Source organism: Ostrinia nubilalis, chromosome 27, assembly GCF_963855985.1.
Source record: "Ostrinia nubilalis chromosome 27, ilOstNubi1.1, whole genome shotgun sequence".
NCBI lineage: Eukaryota > Metazoa > Arthropoda > Insecta > Lepidoptera > Crambidae > Ostrinia > Ostrinia nubilalis.
The window spans coordinates 3,544,791-3,568,088 of record NC_087114.1 but is presented as its reverse complement, the minus strand read 5'-3'; the positions used below and the strand labels follow the sequence as shown (position 1 = coordinate 3,568,088).

The following is a 23,298-nucleotide window of genomic DNA, read 5'->3' as shown; positions in this document are numbered from 1 at the left end:
TTTGCGTAAAGAGAAATAAAAATATATCCATTCCCATAAAAAAAATAGTAACAGGGTTACTCATTGGGAACGAGCAAAAAAAGACCTACTTGACTATTAATGTTCAAGCAGCGAAAGCCAGAATTGAAAAGAGAAAGTTAGAATAAGAGTATTAGTAATTAATAATTTTTAGTGCACAAATTCAACTCTTACTAAGCTTATAATAGGTTAAGATTCGATGGGACTGACATGTTTTCAAACAAAAGTCCCTAAATAAAAACAGATTAAAAAAAAAAAAAAAAAGTCTGGTGTGTGAGCACGTAGAATTTTGTCCAATGATCCCAAGCTACCCATCCTTATCGCTCGCGCGTAATTATGTTATATGTCGCGCTCGCACTCACTGCGGGCGCGCGTCGCACAGTCGCGACAGCAATATAATTACGCGCGAGCGATAAGGATGGGTAGCTTGGGGTCATTGGACAAAATTCTACGTGCTCACAGACCGGGCTTTAGTGCACTAATATTACCGTAACCCCTAATGTTGTTAGTGTGTTAGTCCTCCATGACACCGTTAGCTAAACAACAAACCTTAGCCTCGTCTATTACCAGGGCTCCTGCGTCGTCGGAGTCTTCAACCGCTGTGTCGTTCTGCGTCACGTTCGCAGCGCTCTGTAAGAGATGTAACTTTAAAGGCTTCCACAGACCAAACGCGGGTCAGAAGCAGTGCGGATCAGTTGCAGCGCGGCTGAGGCACACTGAAAGCAGCGCAGTTTCAAAGCAGTTGCAACGCGGCGGTTGTCAAAAATTTCAATACATATTCGAATTCGAACCGCTTTCAACGCGCTGCTACCGCCCTGCGTCCGGTGTGTCATGCTAATATGGCCGCCATAGTAATACAACAGCGCGGGCCCGCGTTCGCGCCGCTTCTGTCCCGCACCCGCGCCGCCTCGTTTGTATTTCGGCAGTTGCAGTGCGGCGCGGTTGGAGCGCGGGCCCGCGATCAAATTTGGTGTGACATACTTCAAAGAGTTTCTTGTATTACAACTTGCGCGGGCCCGCATTAAAACTGAGCAGCAGCTCAGCTCAGCTACTGCCCTGCGTTTGGTCTGCCCAAGGCTTAAAGGTCGGACCGCATTTGCGCGGCGCTACGTGGCACTGCACTGCGTGTCAAAATATTCTCTCGTAAGCAACTATGCAGCGCTGTCATAATGCGACATAGTCCATACAAAATGATTGAAAGGATAATTTGACGCCATAGATTCCGTTGAGAGACCACACATGATGCGACCAGTTTGACCAGTTCAAATCGGTTTCAAACTGGTCGCGTCATGTGTGGTCTCTCAACGGACGCTATGGCAGAAACTTAGATGCAACTCAAAAGTAACTAGAAGTTGCAGTTTCGTTGCAGTTGCGTTTCACCGTGTGTTCTGTGCGGCTAGCACGAAAAACTTTTGAGTTCAAATCGTTTGCGTACTCGAATCGCCATCAAAAGATTTAGTACGAAAACTACAACAGCGCCCTTGTGAACATGTCGTAAACTGAACTTAGTGTGAGAAATGGTTGCACGAAACTTATTTTGAGAATCAAAATTGTCACGTTATCGTTTAATTCGAAGGTCGAGTATCGAATTTTATCGGATACGCAAACGATTCGAAGACGAAAGTTGTTCATGCTAGAGGAACTGGGCCTTACTGTCACGACGTGCAGTGGTGCGCTGCGTAAATGCGGTTTGACCTTTTAAGGCTGGGTCGCACCATCTTACTATAACTTGAACAAACGTCAAAAGTCTGTCAAACTCCATACAAAAAGCACCGATTATAGTCATAGTTACTATTAAAGCTAGGTAGTGCAGCCAGCCTTAATTAATAAAATTAAGTAATGAAATCATATTACTTATTTTCATGTCAGACCTCTCGACCAATTGTTACTTAGCCTCACAGTAACAATGTTGGCACTGACTATTTGCTCTAGGATTTCGTTGTAGACACAAGTACATCTCAATATATTGTGCTCTGTTGAAAATCCATGCTATTAGATACTAGCGTCAAGCAGGTACTGCCAATATGAGTCGAAGTATGTTTTTTTTATGCAGGACAAGGCAGGTATTTGACCGCAATCGTACCTGGTGTTAAGTGAGATGCAGTCTAGGATGGTACATATCTGCCCTGTAAGTGCCTATTCACTCTCGCCTTGAAAAGGCCCGGATTATAGTGTCAGGAAGGACAGCAGCAGGCAGCGAATTCCAGTTGTTCGCATTATAAAAGTGTAGTTGACACCACCAGCCAATAAGGGCTATCGTTTTAGCACTCACCAGTTAGCGCCACTGTAGAGTAAGGTCCTGTCACTTGCTAGTAGCGAAGACAGTGGCACCAACTGGTGAGCGCGAAAGTGGTAGGAGGACTATCGCATTTGCACTCATCAAGATGGCGCCACTGTAGAGTAAGGTCCTGTCACTCGCCAGGGGTGCCAACTGTTAAGTATAAAAACGATAGCCCTCATTGACAACTTTTCTCTAGATCTATTTATATAAAAGCGAAAGGTGACACTGACTGACTCACTCATTACGAAATCTCAGAAACTAAAATAGGTACCTACAAACTTGAAATTATTGGGGGAGACCTATGTACAGAAGTGGACATTTTGTCGCAGAAATGATGATTCGTTGTAGACTCACCTCATCGGCTACAGTATCGTCTGCTGTGGTGTCGGCGGTCGTCTCTTCCATCGTATCGTTGGCAGTGTCGTTAGCGCTGTCATTAGCAGCTTCGGCTGGCGGCTGTAATCGTTTCAATGCAATTTTATCAACAATGTTAACAGTTTTGATTTTTGGCAGTTGGAGGTAAGATGGACAGTTCCTCTGTGGTTGAGGATTCTAAGTTAAGCTCACTTGCACCTTCAGCTTCAGCCTGATCAGTTTCTATTAGGTAAAAAGCTTTCTCTTTGTGACAAAAAAATACAAATTGTAAATCTTTATTATTGCAATAACAAATGTGTGTTATACATTTTTCTCAGTAGCAGGCTTTATTATTATTACATTTATTTTTAATTATACGTATAGATTTATAAAAATTTTACATTTTTCTTCGTTCGAAACCAAAAATATGGAGGGTGGTATGCTTTCCGCCTTATAAATTAAAATATCCTCACCTCAGCCGCCAGCCCAATAACTTGCTCCAGAGGGACATTATTAGCGAAGTCATGTTCGATCTGCTTCACACCGTCGTTGAAGTCCCGTCTCTTCACCGTCTTGGTCAGAAACTTCTCTTTGTTCTCTGCGTAGTCGAATATCATGTTCGGTGGGAGGTTTGCGCTGAAAGAGTTTATATATTATTTATTTATTCATCATCATTTCACCCATAGGACATATTCACTGTTTAACATAGGCCTCCATGATTTCCATGTTAACCGGTTGGTAGCGGCTTGCATCCAGTTAAATTATTTTTTCACATTGCATTAAATGGATTTTATCCTTACCCTTTACCTACTAATTATTATGTGCACCTCTAGTGTCTAAAGGCATAGCAATGAATAGGAGAGCGGCAGATACAAAAAAATCCTCTATGTATCATGATTAATGCCATTGCTAAGTGATTTAGTAGCTATTATGTAGAACAGGAGGTCCTGGGTTCAACTACCTGCTAGGAGACAAAGTTAAAGTTCTTTGTGCAATGAAGTAAACATAATAAAATGTCAAGTTGGTTTTGCTTTGTCAAATTCTTATTTATTGCTCATAGTCTCACATTTTATTAATTCTTGTTAGACATAATTTCTTTTATTGCCTTAGTTATTATGCTAATTATTTGGTATTTAATTCAAAAAAGTTATTTGAACTGGGTGAAATACAGTTATTTTATTTGTTAGCAACTTACGTTTCTCCTGTTCCATAGAAATATACAAAATATTTCTTGCCATTCAGTCTTTGTACCTGAAACAAAAAATTTATTTATCAATCGAAAAGTTCAACATTATGAATTATAAATTAATACGAATAAAATGTTACCTACTTATGGTGCATCATACTAGAATAAATTTATTCTAAGGTTTGTTCTAAAACTAATTATTTTATTCATGAAAACTAGTAATTATCATTTTACATTATGTATTTACATATTTTTTCTAAATACTTTGAGTAGATGCTCATTATTGTTTAAAATACTAGGGATTTAAAATCAAACATATTCCAACAAAGAACTAAATTAGCATTTTAGTTTTTCAGTACAAAATTGGTTACAAGATGGCTGTAACAGTGATAACTGTTAAAGTTTTCAACAACATCGAATGTAGTTAATGTATTCGCAAACTGAGCACTGATAACATGTTAGATATTGTTAAACGATGCAGGGTAAGCGCACTGAGTGGGCGACGCGTTGGCAAATGGGTCCACAATGTTAATGTACATTTCTTGGTTTTATTGTAAGAGAAACTGGCTTTTGGATGGTTTAACAGGATCGTGGGGAACTGTGATGAGTTTAGAAGCTTGAAATGCTCACAATTTCACAAGCAATGCCACAAAATTCGGATGGAAAGCATCACTCAAATATGTCTTCCCGCGCTCATCCAATTAGAATTCATTACAGCGTTTTTGCAAGTTAGATTGCTCGTTACAAGCCCTGATAGCACTCACCCTGGCTGGCCATGCTGGATACCCTTTAACTTTGGCGAAAATGAAGTCTCCAGACTTGTATTCTCTCACTTTTTTTCCCATTTTGATAGAATGCCGCAAATCAAATAGCAAACGCTTCAGACGATACCAACACCGTAGCGCTAAATGGCTGGAATTTCAAAACACCACAGTTGTTTATTCACACAGTAATCGTCTATCCGTTAATAATATTATGTTGTATTATTCAGCGAAAATAACTAAAGACGCCAAGATAAGAAATAACCTTAAAAATCTTACCGCGGCAAAGGAATGACGGAAAAGAAATAAACATGGCGTTCCTCGGTGTTGCCATCACAGATTAGAGAGTATGGTTGCCATTTGATTGTATTTTTTTTTGTTTAACCCTTAAAATGCTTATTTTGTTTACGATTTACGGTTTTTGTGGGAGAAGCAGATTAGAACATCACTGTCGACATAAGTTTCTAGTCTATGGTATTAATGGTAATTTATTTTTCAGTTGGCAACACAGTTACAATGAGCGGTCGTGTCAGTCGAATGCTTCGGGCGAGCGTTTTCGCGTAAACTAATTGATTTCTTCTAATTAAATTATAGTGAATCATTGTGCTAGCGATGCAAGTGTGATGTGAGCCATGAGAATTAATATTGTGCATACATTGAATCGAGAGACTTCAAAATAGGGGGTGTAACAGGAAAACAAAAATGGCCTCGGGGGACAGTGATCATATCGAAGTTATGGATAGCACAGTCCCCAAAAAGACTGAAAGCGCAACCGGGCCATCGGGCTCCGAGGACGATGGTAGTGTACTTCTAAATCTAATAATACAACATCGGTTATACAACATACCAATGGCATAATCGTATTTCTCGGTCGAACATCTCGGATCAACCTAGTTGCTTATTTGTGCTCTTTCCATTTTCAGACCGCGATAAAGCCTCGATCGCTGAAAAAAATGCACCATACGACGTAAGTGAATGTTATTTTGTTTATGTACGTTGGTAATTTCATTCATAGTTCGCGAGAACATTTTGTTAGTTGGAGAAAGTAATAAATTGAATGCCTCAGCGGCTATCCGTTTAAATATGCAAGTTTTGTTCACTTGTACTGTTGAGAAATTGCTAGATAACGCGGGGATGACCACGGCGCGTCTGTGTACGCCTGTATGTATGTGTATGGTTGTTCTGTGGCCCAGTTATAGGCTACAATCATGAATGGTTTGTGGTATGATGTCAGTTAGTATGTTTTACTCCCACTTTTGCATGAAACTTTTTGTTTGTGTTATAATTTATTTTGTTTTCATAATCACATCAAATAATAAGGGTTTTTTAAAGTATAAATTACTTTAATACAGAGATATCTTTGTAAAACAGGTAGAGATTTAGTCAAAAACTCATCTTTCTTTTTATATTCAGGGTCATGGACATTTATTTGACATCAAATAGGTACCTACTACTGTAGTAAATATAAAGTTATCACCATAGAACTTGCTTGTTTCAAGGCTTTTCAACCTAAGAAGGTTAAAACAATGGTGGGATAGTTAAAACATCATCATCATCATCAACAGCCCTTTACAGTCCACTGCTGGACTATGAGCCTCCTCCACTATAGTGGAGGGTTTTGCCATAATCTCCACGCTAGGCAGGCGGGTTGGAGATCGCAGTTTAAAAGATTGATGTGTTTCAGAGAGCGCTGCTGCCCATTCTCTGTTTGATGTGTAGTCCCTAAGTCGCCTCTTACGACACCCGCGGGAAGAGTAGGGGTTGGTGACAAGCCGTGTGGTGACGGCAGAGTAGAATAGTTAAAACGACATGTGATAAATATCTATTTGTATATAGCTTAATATACATATGAAACACTGTGCAAGTAAGAAATATACAGTCAACACTTAAAACCTGAGGAGGTTCTTACATTACCTACAGAGTATAGGTCCAGCCTTAATAGGTTACCTACCTTCCTACTTTCTCTATGGATAGGTCTAAATTTGGTTCAACAATGAAAAAATTAAGAAAACCCAGGTTATTTAGACTTTGCCGTGCCTCTAAAAATATACTCTTAATTTCAAATAATACAAATAAAAATAACAGTAAACTCAATGTTATTTTCCGAACTGGTCTGCTGATTAAATGTTTGTTTAAATCACAATACATTATCATTCAGATAATAATGACCATTAAAATCCATGTAAATACAGTTGATAAACAGTTTTTACATAAACAATTAACAATAACTCACAGACTCACTCAACTTTACATTGATATAACAGCGCTACTAAATAATGACTTATTTCCAATGTAAATTGATTACAAGATAATTAACTGTTTTAGGCCCGATTCAATCAAACTTTTTTCTTAGAATAACTCCTGGTATGACTGGCACATTGACAGTTTCAGTATGGGAAATATCTCAAAATGTCGAATTACTGGTGATTTATTCTGAGATTATTAATATTTACTCTTGTTTGGTCAAATCCATCCTTAGAGTTTTATGAAGGCAAGGCAGAGTACTGAATGGACAATGAAGTAGGAATTGCTAAATTGTGATTTAGCAAGTGTAGAGTTGATAGCACTAAATTAGTTTTGGAAAATCTTCTTTATTATGTCTACAAAAGATACCTCAGTGTTTAGTTTAGCTTCATAATAATATGTTTATAAGTACATAAGTCTAATATTCAAAATTTACGGATCACTAGTATACATGTTTAATTTCATTTAGTGCCCTTAGTACAGAAGTACTTATTTAAGCTACATGATGTTTTCCCTAGGCACCAAAGAAATCCATAAGTTAATAATGTAACCACTGGTTCCCAATCATTTGGAATTTGTACCCTATTTGCCAGGAAAGAAATTCTTTTTGACCTTGAAACTAAATGAGGTAAAAAGTTCCTACCCATATGCAAAGCTTTTAAAAAATTGTCTTGTAATAAACTTTTCAAATATTATTTTGATGACACATATCTGAGCATTTTTTTTGTTTATGTCATGATGTGACTCAATTGACTAAGGTCAGTGTCATTTATCTAATTTGATAGCTGATAACACCAATAATTCGTAAATCATCTGTATTCTAGTAGATTAATGCCCGTATTCACAAACATTACTATGAGGTCTCACAGTGCGCGTGGACGCACAGGATGACACACGAACCAATCACAGAGCTCTGTTCAAAGCTGTGCGTTCGATTTACTGCTTCACTTAAGCAAGTATTGTTTGTGAATACTGGCGTAAGTCAATGATAGTAGGATAGGACCACTCCCATTCTACACGTGGATGTCGTATAAGGCGACTAAGGGAGATGAAATAAATGCCTTTTAATTTTAGCCAAATTGTGCTTCTGTAATGGATACTAAATTATTTTCCCAAGAACTGGATAGAGGACAGAACAGGATTTCTAGATTGTAACTTCTGTAAGTCCCATTCCGAGGAAAGCGGGTTCGATCCCCGCCGCGCTGCGGATTATCGTGGTGAATCCATTCGTAACACAAGCATATTAAGCTTACCACGAGGGGTGACTTAATTAAAAATCTATTCTGTGCCAAAGAGTTTTAGTTACGTTTTTTACCCCCTTATTCATAAATTACTGACACTGGCTTGATTCACAAGCCAATTTCTGCCTTATTACATTTTCACCAAGAAACAATTTTGCGCTAAATTATCACCTCCTGGGGTATGCTTCCTAAACTTTGAGAACCAGTGTCCCAGACAATATAATAAATAATATGCTCATTACTTAACTCACTGGCGTGGGGCCAGTGCTACACAATATGTGTGTTGACTCATCATTATTTGTATGCTGTACCAACATGAGGACATGATTCCTGGATTTAATGAGTCAATTTTGGACTTTGGGATGATGATTGTCACTTTTAATTGGCTCAGATGCATCTGCCGACTTGATTGTGCGATAAGAAATGAATCTGTAGTTCTGTATGACCAAGGTGACTGAGTTTTTTCCGCCACTTCTCAGCACCAGTCTATATTGTCCCAAAATGGTGGTTCTTTCGTTCGTTTCAGCCAAATGACGCCCACTGCTGGACAAAGGCCTCCCCCAAGGTTTTTTACAATGAACGGTCCTGCGCTGCCCGCAACCAGGCTCTTCCCGCGACCTTTACCAGATCGTCGGTCCACCTAGTAGGAGGCCTGCCCACGCTACGTCTTCCAGCCCGTGGTCGCTACTCGAGAACTTTTCTGCCCCAACGGCCATTGTCTCTACAAGCTATGTGCCCCGCCCGCCCGTACGAGCTATGTGAGGTAGGGTAAGCTATATTTGGGACGTGTATAAGCGCCCTGGAAAGGGCCTATGTACTGAATAAACTATTTGATTTGTTATGCCGTCAGTCCTATTTGGATTCTACTACGGAAAAATCCGGTGATTTTGTCAAATGTTAGATAGTTAACAGCGTACGTGATAGGTCACCACCTTAAAACATAACTGCGCGTGACGTATACTTCTTTCTTTCAGGTTTATTTATACCCTTGTTTGTCATGGGATTTTCCTTACGCACTGGAGAATCCTTCCTCATTTCTTCAGCCTTGAACTCTTCTTAATTTAATCTCCAGACATTAAAAAAATCTGAGGTTATTTCTTTACTTTCTTGTCATGGCGCTCATGTAGGAGGGTGCAACACTCCTCTCGCCTTTCATGGTGTCACAAAGACACTGGACCTAAATCCCCATAATACAAAAAGCTCGCGTTGATCAGTTTAAATTGACATATTGTTTGATTCATCGCGCTTCTTTAACTTTTTTGTAAAAAGGCACCAGAAGTTTGGTTTTTAGTTCCGTACCTTACCTAGTTTGGAAGAACTTGAAGCCTAGACTGTAAACTGTTTGTATACCTATTACAAATAAATAAAACTTTCTGGAGATTCACCTAGTGACCTGTCTGTTATCTTATCTATTTGATGGATAAATCATTAAAGAAAGCAGAGATTCAAGGTGATTATTATAATTGTGGACCCCCATTCCATCCCAGGGACCTCTAATTAATTATTTTACGCTTAGCTTAGACACCTTGTAGTCTGCAATGGACCCCTGGGGGTCCTAATATACCACTTTGGATATCACTAGATTAGGGTCCATGCACTTCAGTCAGTTTAAAATCTTCAGGGAAGTCATCAAAAATGCATTTAATGTTTATTTTCGAATCGGAAGCGGTGGCGCGTCACGTCATGACGTGGCGATGACGCGCCGTGCTTTGTCTACTCTCCCATTCAGATGAAACGTGATTTCTGATGTTGTACGTTTACGTTTCGTGATGAAGGTCATTGACCCAGTTGGCAAAACGTCTAAAATTCTAAATGGCCTTTTCGAGATGACAATAAGTAGACACTAAATGGTTTATTCCACTTTGATCATCATCATCATTTCAGCCACAGGACGTCCACTGCTGAACATAGGCTTCCCCCAATGGTTCCCATATCGCCCAGTTGGTAGCGGCCTGTATCCAGCTCCTTCCTGCTACCTTTTATGAGGTCGACCTGGATCATCTGGGTGCCAATAGGCGATACTTAGTCCTATGAAAATACCCTTGGATAGATTGATACTAAGGTGGTGGAATCATAGTCTCATCTGAGTTTGTTCCGGCGTTTCTTCTCAGCACTTGCCATATGTTTGTCTCGAAGCGCTGGTAGGGCCCAAAAGATAAGGAGACATGTAAAGTGCCCCATAAGGGCAACCTTTTCTTTTTTTATTAATTACTATATTTTGACGTTCATAAGTGCCACCTGTTCAGTTTAGAATAAATATTTTTGATTTTGATTTTTGATTGAAAGGTCACTAAAGTGTCGACACCCAGGTGTTTAAAGTGGAATACACCACTAAATATCTACTGAAGGTCGCGGGAAGCACCTGGATGCGGGCAGTGCAGGACCGGTCGTTGAACAAATCCTTGCAGGAAGTCTTTGTCCAGCAGACGTCATTTGGTTGAAACAAAAATTAACACCTATTGTCATGTTGAAAAAAAAGCATCGTGAAGATTGGTAACGGTAAAGGTTTCCAAATATAACGATACCACGATACTTTATTGTTGACCATTTTTGGTGAGGAACGAAGTGTGTTAGCTATTTATAAAGTGACAGACAAGTGGGCGGGTCGTCCTGATATACTTTTGTTGGACTTTTACTTCAGTTTATTTCCTGTTGTTAAATTAAAATTTAAATATTTTTTGGTTTATTTATTAGTTCGACAAACGTTAAATTCGATTCAACTTGCTAAGAGACACGCGAATAATATTTGGGCAAAGAATCTAAAACAAATTCAGGCTGGTTTTAGTGTCACGCAGACCGTCCGGTGCGGACCCGCTCCGCACGGCCAATCTGTATGAACTTCTAGGGAGCGTTTTAGAGTAATGCGGTCCGGAGGAACCGCTCCGCTACCTAGCAATTCATACAAATCGGCTGTGCGGAGCGATCCGCACTGACAGTCCGCGTGACACTAAAACCAGCCTCATACAAATTACTTATTAAATGCAAAAATATTGTCAGTTACATTTTTAAGCCTATTACTGCTGAACAAAATTTGATGAATTTCTGATTAGAATGCATGTTACTTAAGAGAAGAGCTTGCTGAGATTATAAGTAGTTCAAAGTGAACAATAGTTATCAAGGACAGGATTAAAGCATAAATGAAAAAACAAAATTTAAAGATGTCACTTTCGAACAAACGAAACGCAACGCAATACGGTCACGGTAATACTATCATACAGTATTGTAACTTCATATAAACGGACGAAACGCGAGCTTTCCTTCGAAATTCAAATCTCGGTATGCGCTCGACATGCAAAAGTCGGGGGTGTCGCGAATGTGCCACAGTAATAAACGATGTGTTGTTTTTTTAAACAGTAAGCACTCTTTTTTTTAGTAAAGATAATTACAAGTACCTATTTATACAGGGTGTTAGGTAAATGGGTCTATAAGCCGACACTAGCCCATGTTAACATGAAAATTAAATAGCATGGTGAAGTCAGGTCAGTGATATCATAATTTTATTTTTTTTAATTTTCTTACAAAATAAAATTTATAAAATCAGATTTGTATAAAAAATAAAATTATTAAAATGATGATATCAATTTTCTAACTTCACCATACTATTTATATGCACATGTTAGCATGGGCTAGTATCGGCTTATAGACCCATTTACCTAACACCCTGTATAAAAATTAAGGATTTTGTACGCCTCAGTCGAGGCGCATACATTTTACGGTCGCATAAGATTTGTTACTTAATCTTAACACAAATATATTTTTTTAATTAAATCTACAAATCAAAAACCAACATGCATTTTTATCCTATTTCATTCACAAAGTATTTTGTTTGTCAAAATAAAATAAAAAATTACAGTCACAAAATACATTTACAAAACTAGATAGAAATTTTAAGTAGGCAGATGTAATGAAAATAGGGTCTGCAGGTGGGCAGCCCTATCGCATGTTGTCATACCGTGACGTACCGCGCGGCTGTTGACATTTATTTCAAAAATATGGTCGAGTTGGAATACTGTATAGATAGTATTACCGTGATACGGTTTTTCGTTTTGCTCTCTTCATATTATCAAATTATGTAGAGAATCAACAGTTGAGAAATGAGGCCTATGTTCAGCAGTGGACCTTCTGTGGGTGAATTGATGATGATGATGATGTTGACTAGTATAAATATAAATATCACAGACGACAGCACATCACACTATATTTTTGTTGCAAAATCGAATTTACTACAACTGCATAACATACTTATATTTATTTTCTTTGCCATCTTTACAAAGGAATCCGCGGCCTTAGACCTGTGTGCTACACATGTGGGTGTAAAATCAATTGTCTCACATGCCAATAAGTTTACCAGTTTAGAATCAATGAAGATAGTATCAATATCCATCCAGTCATTGGATGATGATGCTTTGTAGCATGTAGGATTATCTAAGTCATAGTTTCCCAAACTTTTTCGACTCGACAAATTGATATGGATGTCTGTAATCAATAACGACCTTAAAGAAGCCCAAGTTAACAGTAAGACAACCCAGGACCTAGCCGCCTGGAGACGCAGGACGCGGAGGGCCGACCCCAAATAAAATGGGAATGGGCCAGGCAAAGAAGAAGAAGAAATTGATATGTATTTCAGTTTTGCGTAAACCCTCTCGGTGCAAGATTGGGATTATTTCACTTATCTCTATTGATTCGCCCCATCAAAGGGGGATTGCCAAAAAAATCTTGGAATTATTCCACTTATATCCATTTATTCGCCCCATCAGAGGGATTGTGAACTTTTCCCCCCAAAAGCCCAAGATTTTTTTTGGTTCTCATTACTTCTCATCTTAGGGAAGCTCCCAATGGATTGTTTATTTAAGCTGCCCCTAATCATTATTGAATAAACATCTCAAAGACCACCAATTTTAATTACACCAATGACAGTTCAACTTTCCCTCGGGACAAACTTGACCTTCACTGGTTGGGTTATTGGCGATCAAGCTGTAGATCCTGGCTACACAGGAGATGCTATGGGAACGAGGGGTGGGAATAGTTCCGTCCCTTTGCGTAGACGCGAAAATATCAATCTACGACTTACGCCCGTATTCACAAACGATGCTTGCTTGTGAAGCAGCAAATCGAACGCACAGCGTTGAACCCTTGTGACCCTGTGCGTCCAAGATCACAGTGAGACCTCATAGTAATGATTGTGAATACGGGCATTTGAGTATCACTGATCCAAGTCTCTTTGTAACTGGATACTGGAAGAATCAGTTCACCCACGCTTTGCGGCGCGCGTGTCAGGTAAAATGTAACCTCGTAGACTACTTCCGATGTACAGACGACAGCCAGTTAAAATACTGGTATCTTATGGTTTTAATTTAATAAGGGGCGAATTTGCAACAAAAATATTGTCTAACTAGCTTTTTCCCGCGGCTTCACCCGCGTGAAATTTAGTATCACAGATCGGTATAAATAATAGCCTTATGTTAATCTAGGTTACAAACAATAATACTGTAAAGTTTCAACAAAATCCGTTCAGTAGTTTTTGCGTGAAAGAGTAACAAACATCCAGACATCCAAACTTTCGCATTTATAATATTAGTAGATAGTAGGATGTGCTGAAAACAGTTTCTGGAGTAGCTAGCTTTTGCGCTTGCGTTTCGTCCCCAGTTTCATCCTTCTAGTCTTGGGGATGAATTTTGGAAAATCCTTTCTTTATTGATTAATTTTAACATAATGTCTCCTTTGATAAAAAAAAACAATTTCTGGTGTAACTAGCCTTTGCCCGCGGATTCGCTTACATTTCGACCCCCGTTTCATCCCTTTAGTTTAGGGGATGAATTTTGAAAAATCCTCTTAATGCTTTCAAGAATTTTCCCACCCACCGTCCTGCTCTGCCCGCGTCCAGAAGGATCATCGGTCCACCTAGTGGAAGGCTCGCCCACGCAACGTCTTCTGGCCCGTGGTCGCCACTCGGTTGCCCGCGTGTTCGCTTGCTTTTCGACCATGGGGGTGAATTTTGGGAAATCCTTTCTTTTTTAATTAATTGTAAACTAACATGATGTCTCATTTACAGCCGGCAGTGGGCCCCTCGGGGGCCATCAGCAAAGTGCACAAGTCGGACCGCAAGATCGGCCACCGGAGAGTGGGGGAGGGCGGCGAGATCACATACAAGAAGATCCAGTCTTCCCAGATCATGGGATCCATACAACTTGGTGAGTGGAAACATTTTTTAATGCAGAAAAAGGCAGGCATTTGCTAGTAACACTTGATGTAAATTGAGATGCAGTCTAGGGTGAACAGCGTCAACCGTGACACCCAAAGTAGCTAAGAATTTCTTAAAACGTCTCTGTTACAATTGGAATAAGGTGTTATCAACTAACTTTTTAGCCACTTTGGGTGTCACAACAAACTATTTGACGCTGACTGTGCATACCTGCCTATATTCACTGTCACCTTGAATACCTGGATGTAGTGTACGGGAGAGATATAAACAGTGAATTACAGTCCCTAGCTGTTCGCGTTATAAAAAGGACTTGTAGCCCAGTATGTTAACAAAGTTAGTTAACATACTGGGCTACAAGTCCTTTCATCACTGCTTTGGGACTATTAGACCAGTGCTGAAGAAACAGTCTTTTCAAAGGTTTACAGAAACATTATATCTATACCTATGTATTCATGCAAACATATTATTTTGTATGTCATAATTATCTTCAACTTTATATCTTAAGTTTCACAAGATTGTCTATTTTTTATGAATAAGGAAGAAAGCTTTTACACTTTAGTCCTGAAATTTGACATAAATATTCACTAAGCCAAATACTGTAGCATTGTAACTCTTATCTAGTTGCAATAGGTACTAGTTTGCAACAATTTATAGTGTTACTATGCTGTACTATTTCTAAATCCGAAGATATATGTATACCCAGCCATCAATCTCCGACCAAACCAAACATCGGTAGTAGAAATAGCCCGTTTATATTGTTTTGCTAATCTTGGCATTGGTATCCAAAATAACCGAAGAGATACCAGATTCGTGTTACCTGGACTCCATGTGCAAACGAAATTAAACTTTAGTCCATTAGAAATAGAAACAGTTTGTGGTCAGCAAAGTCAGCAGTAGTAAACACTCCATATTTTGTAAATAAAGTGGCTTTAGATATGTTTAAAATTAACATAGACTATAGTCTACGGTTTTATAGGAATTTCATTCATGAGTGCATGGTCCACGGGCCAAGCCGCCGGATTGAATTTGTAAATATTTTTTCTTCCAGTAACTGGGCCCGTCTTTAATGTTTTTGTTAACTAATTAAACACCAAATCAACAAAAATCTATTCTAGAATCTTAGAGTGGGCCCAGTTGCTGGAAGAAAAAATACTTAAAAATTCAATACAGTGACTTGGCCCGTGGACCAAGCTAAAAGTCGGCCAAGTCACTGGAAGACTATTTAGTTGGCCGATAGTTGGGTCGGGCTGTTAATCAGTATGGGCAATGGGCATGTATGAAAGTGCGCACATTACACTGATTTGGTATTGGCCGATTCTTCATACATTAGAATCGGGCCAAACTATCGGCCAACTAAAAATCGATGGTCACGTAAATTTTATTTTTTATAACAGAGGCTCAATCTGCACCTTGTCAATGGTTATTAATAAAACTCAAGATTTTTACTCAATATTAATGTTATTCAAAATCCAACCCAGTTAATTACATAATAAAGTTCAGAACATCGCTAACCGTCCACAGGTGGCCTTGTACACACAGACTGACAAACTGAACGCTAACAACACTATTTAGGTTAGTGGAGTAACATAGACTTAACAACAGTTAGAGTGGAATCCTGTCAAGTAGATGTGTTGAACTTTGACCAGTTGGGTGAAAACAGTTGTTTTTTAACCGACTTCAAAAAGGGGGAGGTAGGATTCGGTTAGTATTTTTCACTAGCAAGTCCTAGACTTCGGTTTGTCACACAAGGATTTTGTTTTTCCCTTTGTCTCAAGCTATATCTAGGTATATCATACTAGCTTTCCGCCCGCGGCTTCGCCCGCGTGTAATTTTGTCTGTCACAGAAAAACTTTATCGCGCGCGTCCCTGTTTAAAAAACCGGGATAAAAACTATCCTATGTCCTTTCCCGGGACTCAAACTATATCTATGCCAAATTTCACCAAAATCGGTTCAGTGGTTTACGCGTAAAAGAGAGACAGACAGACAGACAGAGTTACTTTCGCATTTATAATATTAGTATAAATTTCATCTGAATCGGTTCAGTGGTTTAATCCTCCCATCCTCGCAAACTTTCTCATTTTTTACCCGACTGCGCCATAAGAAGGGTTATGTTTTCTGATTTAGTTTGATATACATCGTCATCTTACAAAATAATAATAAGGTTATTCTAATCCTTTAACCTATATCGAATACTATGCCCTAGAACTAAGGTATAATATTGATTGATATAGTTTAATTACCTTAATTAATGATTGTTCTACGTACCACGTGGTACCACTGAAATGGATATGCATGGACATATTATTATGTATAAAAAATCACATCAGTCAGCCTAATGGTCTAAAATAAATAAATAATAAATGTATAATTTTCAATGCTTAAAACATAATATTTTGTTGAGATATGTAAGTCAGTCAATGTTTCAATCGATTTTTATCAGACTAGTTACAAAATTGACGTTTTTTTTTTATTTATTTAAATCCATTCTACACTCGACGTCAAATAAATCGCACCTCCCGCGACAAGCATTTTCAAACGTATGCATCCCCACTTCCCACCAATATTGGTACCATTTAAAAGCCTAGTTCTAACCTTCATTTCGTTAAAGGAAAGGTTTTTACCCCAAAAATGTGTCTTTAGAAGGATCCAGAGTCACTTCTTCAAAAAATAGGTAGTTACGCTAGAGCCAACTTTTATGGCTATAAGACTGTTAAGTTGGGTTTAATTGCTATCCATCTGTTAAAGAGGACACGTGAAATCATTATTTGGTTTTATAATCATAAAAATTGGTCTAATTGATCCCATAGGTGGGCCCAAAGTGAGGTATTTTTTCAAGTCACATTTATGGTATATGTTATTAATTTATTAAGAAATTAAATGTGTTTTTCTTTAAGGATATTTATTGGGCTTTCAAATAACACCAATATTGTTGGGGCACCATGATTGTGTCAGGAGAAAATCGTTAAAGTTTGCGTCGCGGAAGGTGCGGTTTATTTGATGTTGAGTATAGATCATAATTCTTTCCATTTATTGAAATCAGTCCATAATTGACGGAATTTAGCTGTACCAGACATTCAAAATACAGCCGAATTGAAAACCTCCTTCTTTTTTGAAGTCGGTTAACCCAGATACTCCTGAAACATTTTACTATCTCCAAACTTAATGATCTTTGTATATGAGGCTTAAAAACTGACAAATAACATGGGAAAAATAAGAAAAAAAATATTTCCCTCGTGGAAATTCGGAAAAGCGGTGTCGTTTATAAACAACAGTAGTAAAATGCACTACTATGAGGTATGCATTGCATAAAGAAAACCATCCTTTATTTTATTTGGCTTTTGTGACAAAACTGAGTAATATTACTTTTGGTATTATCTTTTGTTTCTTTAATTGTAAAAATGCATAACTGAAGATAGGTACCACGGTAATTCCCTGCATTGCGCACCCTTTTGAGGGATAGCAAACTCGAGTCGATGTCTCTTCGACAGGATGTGCGATGCCAAAAGCAAGAGCGTCCGAGGAAGACCAGCTTCTTGACATGCCCTTACGAGAATGTCAGGATAAATGCTGAGCGGGGAGCCTATTGGGGGGTCATTCCACTTTGTTCGCCTGGGTGAAGAAAGTGAAATAGAAATATTTATTTGTCTTTTTAGTGTCCTCATCTCACCTCGGAACCTTTTTACCTAGCTTCATTTTTCAGGTGGATTACGTCGACTAAAACGATCACCTAGAACTTTTGTTCATCTAGAAAATAATTCACCCTGGTAAACAAATGCGAAAACCTGGGTTAATTCATCCCTAAAAATAGATGAACAAAAGCGACTGCTTTAGTCAAATCAAGTCATATGGATAATATCATCTGGGTGAAATGGTTCTGAGGTGAAATGAGGACACGAAAAATAACACTTTCTTCACCCAGGTGATATCACCGAGGTGAACATAGTGGAATAATCCTATTGGGGCCACTGCCCCACTGAGCCACTGCTCAGTAATTGTTTTTATTCTAGTTGTGTTGTTATTGTTTATATCTATGTATTAACTACTGTATCAATAATCATCAGACAATCTAGTACTGGAAAATTATCGTCATTTTCCAGCTCCTCGACGAAATCATGAAGCTCCAGAGCCTGATAATGTGTCCTACAGTAAAAAATAAAATAATAATGTCTTGAAAGATAAAGTAGTACATTTTACTGCTGGCGTTTATAAACAACACCAGTTATTTTTCGTTATAACTTCTTACCAAAGGTTCTGAATCAGTGTGATTTGATGTTTATATGTAGTTTATGATACTAACATCAGGTTTTATATAAACTATCTCAATACAGTGTGCAACTTATTATTATTACTTATCTTGAAAACTCATCGTTGAAAATCGCTAAATAAACTTGTAAATATTATGGAAAACCTAATCCCAACTAATATTATAAATGCGAAAGTAACTCTGTCTGTCTGTCTGTCTGTCTGTCTGTCTGTCTGTTACGCTTTCCCGCTTAAACCTCGCAACCGATTTTGATGAAATTTGGCATAAAGATAGTTTGAGTCCCGGGAAAGAACATAGGATAGTTTTTATCCCGGTTTTTGAAACAGGGACGCGCGCGATAAAGTTTTTCTGTGACAGACAAAATTCCACGCGGGCGAAGCCGCGGGCGGAAAGCTAGTGAATTATAAAGATTTGCCACATAGACTAAGTCGACCAAGCCTTCACCTGTCTAGTAACATAAATAAATAAAAACAAAAGTACCTACATATTCTCCAAAATTTTTTGTTTCTATGTGTTGTTTTAAAACGACGGTAGTATAAAGTGGGTTAAAAATAATCTCTACGGACCTTATTAAAATAAGTTATAAGAACATCATAAACCTTGTCGGAACACGCTCGGTGTAATGTTTTTCCTAGCCGACCTTGGCGAAGGTCGAAGGTCAAGTTTCACTTGAAACTTGGCAAATATAATGTCATGTAAGTTAGTTTGTAGAGACGTCGATTTATTACTTGTAATACTAGTTGCTGTCTATGTTCTCGTCCAGATGAATTTCGGTTCCTTAAAAGCGCATGTTTTGACTGCAATCACACCTGATGTTAAATGAGATGCAGTCTAGGATGGTACATAGTACAAACCTGCCCTGTAAGTGCCTATTCACTCTCGCCTTGAAGAGGTCCGGATTATTACGAGACTATTCCCACCTCTCGTTCCCACCGCTGCAACTCCTGTGTAGCCAGGTCCGGATTATTACGAGACTATTCCCACCTCTCGTTCCCACCGTTGCAACTCCTGTGCAGCCAGGATCTACAGCTAAACCGCCAATAACCCAACCAGTGAAGGTCAAGTTTGTCCCGGGGGAAGTTAAACTGTCATTAGACCCGCATCGAAATTAAACAGAAGAACATAGGAGGACTTTGAAGTTAAGGTCCGGATTAATGTTCGCGAAAGACAGCAGCAGGCAGCGTCCTAGGGTGTTCGCATTATGAAAGAGTTAGCGAATCGCTTAGTGCGAGCTGGTGGAATTAGGGTTGCCAGGTCCTAAAACACAAAAGCCAGACTCTGTGCTTCATTTGGCCGGACAATTAGTGTCATAGCTTACGAGTGAATTCTATCATCATCGGTTGCCCAACATCCTGATGCATGCGCTTGATATTATTCTATAGCTCGACTTTCGCCTGGCGCGGCAACCACATAAAAAGCCTAACAAAAGCCGGACAGGCGGACAAAAGCGGACAAGACAATTTTTGGCTGGACACGACCGTAAAAAGCCAAACATGTCCGGCTAAAGCCGGACACCTGGCAACCCTAGGTGGAATGTCGACAATGTAAGGAAAGAATTTGGCATTTTTTTTGGGAAGCCAGATACAGAATTGCAGCTCGAGATAAAAATTAAAATTCGCTTACAAATATTCGTAGTATTTTTACTAAGTTTTTGTCTCCGTGTAATGTTTTAGGAACACAACTTGTTTGTATCAGTTCTAAGACAGAGCGTCACTTAAATTCTCAGTAAAAATACAATCATAAATATCTAAAAGATGCAATCATCAGATCGCTTTTGGCTAGATCGCATACCAACATTCTTTTTCGAGTTCTTTCTTCTCAGTTAATGTAAAATTATTTTCTGGTATTATTTGATAGATTTATTATTCAGATACTGAATAATACGAACACCGACTTTTGCACTACTCATACCTTTTGTAGCAGGTTCGAATCCTTTTGAGGTCAATGTTTTTTTTATTAAGAATCAATGCGCACTGTTTAGAATGGCTACTTTTAGAGTGTGATGAATTCAATATTAAATAGGTAAACCAAATTAGCAATATGTATTAATTAGTAGCTTCAATTTAGGACGAATGTAATAGCATTTGCTTGATTATGGCTTTAATTAATTAATTTACGGAATCAATCAAATTCAATACAAGACATTCTTACCATAATATCTGAAAATAGATGTTTTAGGTTACATTGATGTAGAAATGTTGTGTTTCTTACACAAGATGGACATAGGACTTCATAAATGAATTGCTTCGTTGTGAGTTTTTAAAATTTTTTTTAACATCCTTTATTCATATTTTTTCCAACAACAATGTACTTTTATAATGAGGGAAACCTGTCATTGGCTATACTATCAGTCTAAATCTTATAACTAACATTTTCAATGTATCGCTGTTGGTTTCTAAAAAAATAAATTAATTAAATTTTTAGGAAGGCGCTGGTTGCAGGCCGCTACGCCCGCTACCAACCGGCCAATTAAAAAATCATTGGGGAGGCCTATGTTCAGCTGTGGACGTCCTGTGGCTGAAATGATGATGTTTATTACATTTAAAGTTTTGTTATTTTAGCAAAAACTATATTTATCAACGTATTCGCGGTTATTTTTAGGATATCCTGCGTGTTTTTACTCTTATCTATTGTAATTGATTACCCTTTGCCCGATGCTGTACACGTGTTTTGATTAGTCACTAGCTTTCCGCCCGCGGCTTCGCCCGCGTGGAATTTCGTTTGTTAAATTTTCCTGAATTTTCTTTGCTATAAACCTCACGGAGCCCGAGACCTTTCCAACGAATGCAAAACCGTGGAAATCGGTTCGTGCGTTCTGGAGTTATAGCGTCAGGAAGGAAAACCCGACTTATTTTTATATAGTAGATATTAGGGTGGTCCTTATTTTTCGACTTTTGAATTATCCCCGGGGCACTTTCTCATTCGATTATATACCTCTAAATATGAAATTGGCTTTTTTGTTTTTTTTTTTTGGTTAAGATTTAGAGGTCGCTACCAGCTGTCAAAATATTTACAAAAGCTTTGAAGATCTTAAATCATGGTTTCATAAATGTTTTATTTAAGTGTTTATATCACATTTTACGTGCAAATGAACATCGCATAGATAGAATAGACAATCGCTTCTTGTCCCCTTCTCTCCTCAACCCCTCTTCTGTACCGACCATGGTACCGACGCGTCGAGATACTAACAAGTAAACTCATATATCTTAAAAATAATTGATTCAAATATGTACATTGTACATAATATCTTAGTTCATAGCAACAACAATAATTTTGTAATATTTTTATTTGGCTTTGGCTTTAAAAATAAATGAATGTAACAAATACAGATTTTGTTTTTACTTAAAATTCAAACCTTGGTAGCGACCCCTAAATGTCTTTTAAAAATTAAAAAAAAAAGAATGAAAGACTTTCATATGGTATATATTCAAATAACGTGGTGCCCCGCAAAATATAAGAAAAAAATTTTTTTTCGTAGGAATAAGGACCACCCTAGTAGATATTATACGCGTGGACTAGTGGTTGAGTCGACTCTCTTGATTTGGTCGGTCCGGGATTCGATTCTCAGATGGGTCAGTCGAATTAAAGCCACTTATTTTGGCCATAAAGCGATGGTGTTTTGATTCTGTACTTAGAACTCTTATGTAAATGAAGTCTGACATTATGACGTCTGATGTTACAACATCATTTTCATCATTTTTAACCGACTTCAAAAAAGGAGGAGGTTATATGTTCGACTGTATGTATTTTTTTTTCTATGTATGTTCACCGATTACTCCGTCAATTGTGGACCGATTTTCAAAATTCTTTTTTTGTTCGATAGGGTACACTTCTGAGGTGGTCCCATTGTCACCAAGTCAGGATCTGATGATGGGATCCTAGGGAAATCGAGGGCAACCCTCAAATTTTATAGGCACGTATATCGTTTTTCAAACTTTTTCTTAAGTTATTCAAGTATTTGCTCCTGGAAATCATCATCTCATATTGATGAGCTGATGATAGAAGGTAAAACTCCTTAATGCTTAGGAGTTGGTGGATAATTCTTTTAATTTTATAGATAAGTATAGTTTCTAAAGTTATTCAAGTGTTTACATCAGATATTCATCATCTCATCATGATGAACTGGTCATGGTAGGTACAACTCCTTAACGCTTAGGAGTTGGAGGATAATTATTTAAATATCATAGTTACAAATAGACCAACAGTTGTATTCTTTCATGTTTTTAAGGTGGGCTGACGGTTTAAGATCTTTTTAGGTTTCCTATATGGTAACCTGTATTTTGTAGGGAATGTTATTTTACAGTAGACATGAAGAATATGGTCTCAATGTACTGCCTACCTTCAGTGGTAACATCAAGGTAATAATTAGTTAACTAAAAAGCAAGAAATAAGTAAAATTTTATAAAAAAAAAATAAAACCGACTCCAAAAAACCTACACTAAAAAGTAGAAAAATAATTACTAATTACCTACTTATTTATTAGGTTGAATTAATATTTATGTAGGTATACCATGATTGATACTTTTGGAGTCGGTGCAGGCAAACTTTACATGTTTCATAATCTTGGCACCGACTCCAGAAGTATCAATCATGGTATACCTACATAAATATTAATTCAACCTCATAAATAAGTAGGTAATTAGTAATTATTTTTCTACTTTTTAGTGTAGGTTTTTTGGAGTCGGTTTTTTTTTTATTTTTATAATAGCCACATCAAGTCCAGTGTTGAACATAGGCTTCCCCCAA

At 38.0% G+C, this 23,298-nt stretch overlaps 2 protein-coding genes across 2 annotated transcripts in view; one reads left to right on the top strand and one right to left on the bottom strand.

Moving 5' to 3' along the window:
• The window catches only part of LOC135085025 (myb-like protein X), a 28,813-nt gene extending 23,892 nt beyond the window's left edge, over positions 1-4,921 (bottom strand). Inside the window, exons 1-6 of the mRNA XM_063979807.1 lie at positions 4,880-4,921; positions 4,604-4,751; positions 3,849-3,904; positions 3,127-3,289; positions 2,654-2,755; positions 568-648 (exon numbers count right to left, since the gene is read on the bottom strand). Coding sequence (XP_063835877.1) covers positions 568-648; positions 2,654-2,755; positions 3,127-3,289; positions 3,849-3,904; positions 4,604-4,684 — 483 coding nt within the window. The 5' untranslated portion in view covers positions 4,685-4,751; positions 4,880-4,921. The remainder of the gene's footprint in view (positions 1-567; positions 649-2,653; positions 2,756-3,126; positions 3,290-3,848; positions 3,905-4,603; positions 4,752-4,879) is intronic.
• Positions 4,922-5,112: 191 nt separating this feature from the next.
• Positions 5,113-23,298, top strand: part of LOC135084746 (uncharacterized) — a 68,744-nt gene continuing 50,558 nt past the window's right edge. The window contains exons 1-3 of the mRNA XM_063979485.1: positions 5,113-5,399; positions 5,524-5,567; positions 14,138-14,276. Coding sequence (XP_063835555.1) covers positions 5,303-5,399; positions 5,524-5,567; positions 14,138-14,276 — 280 coding nt within the window. The 5' untranslated portion in view covers positions 5,113-5,302. The remainder of the gene's footprint in view (positions 5,400-5,523; positions 5,568-14,137; positions 14,277-23,298) is intronic.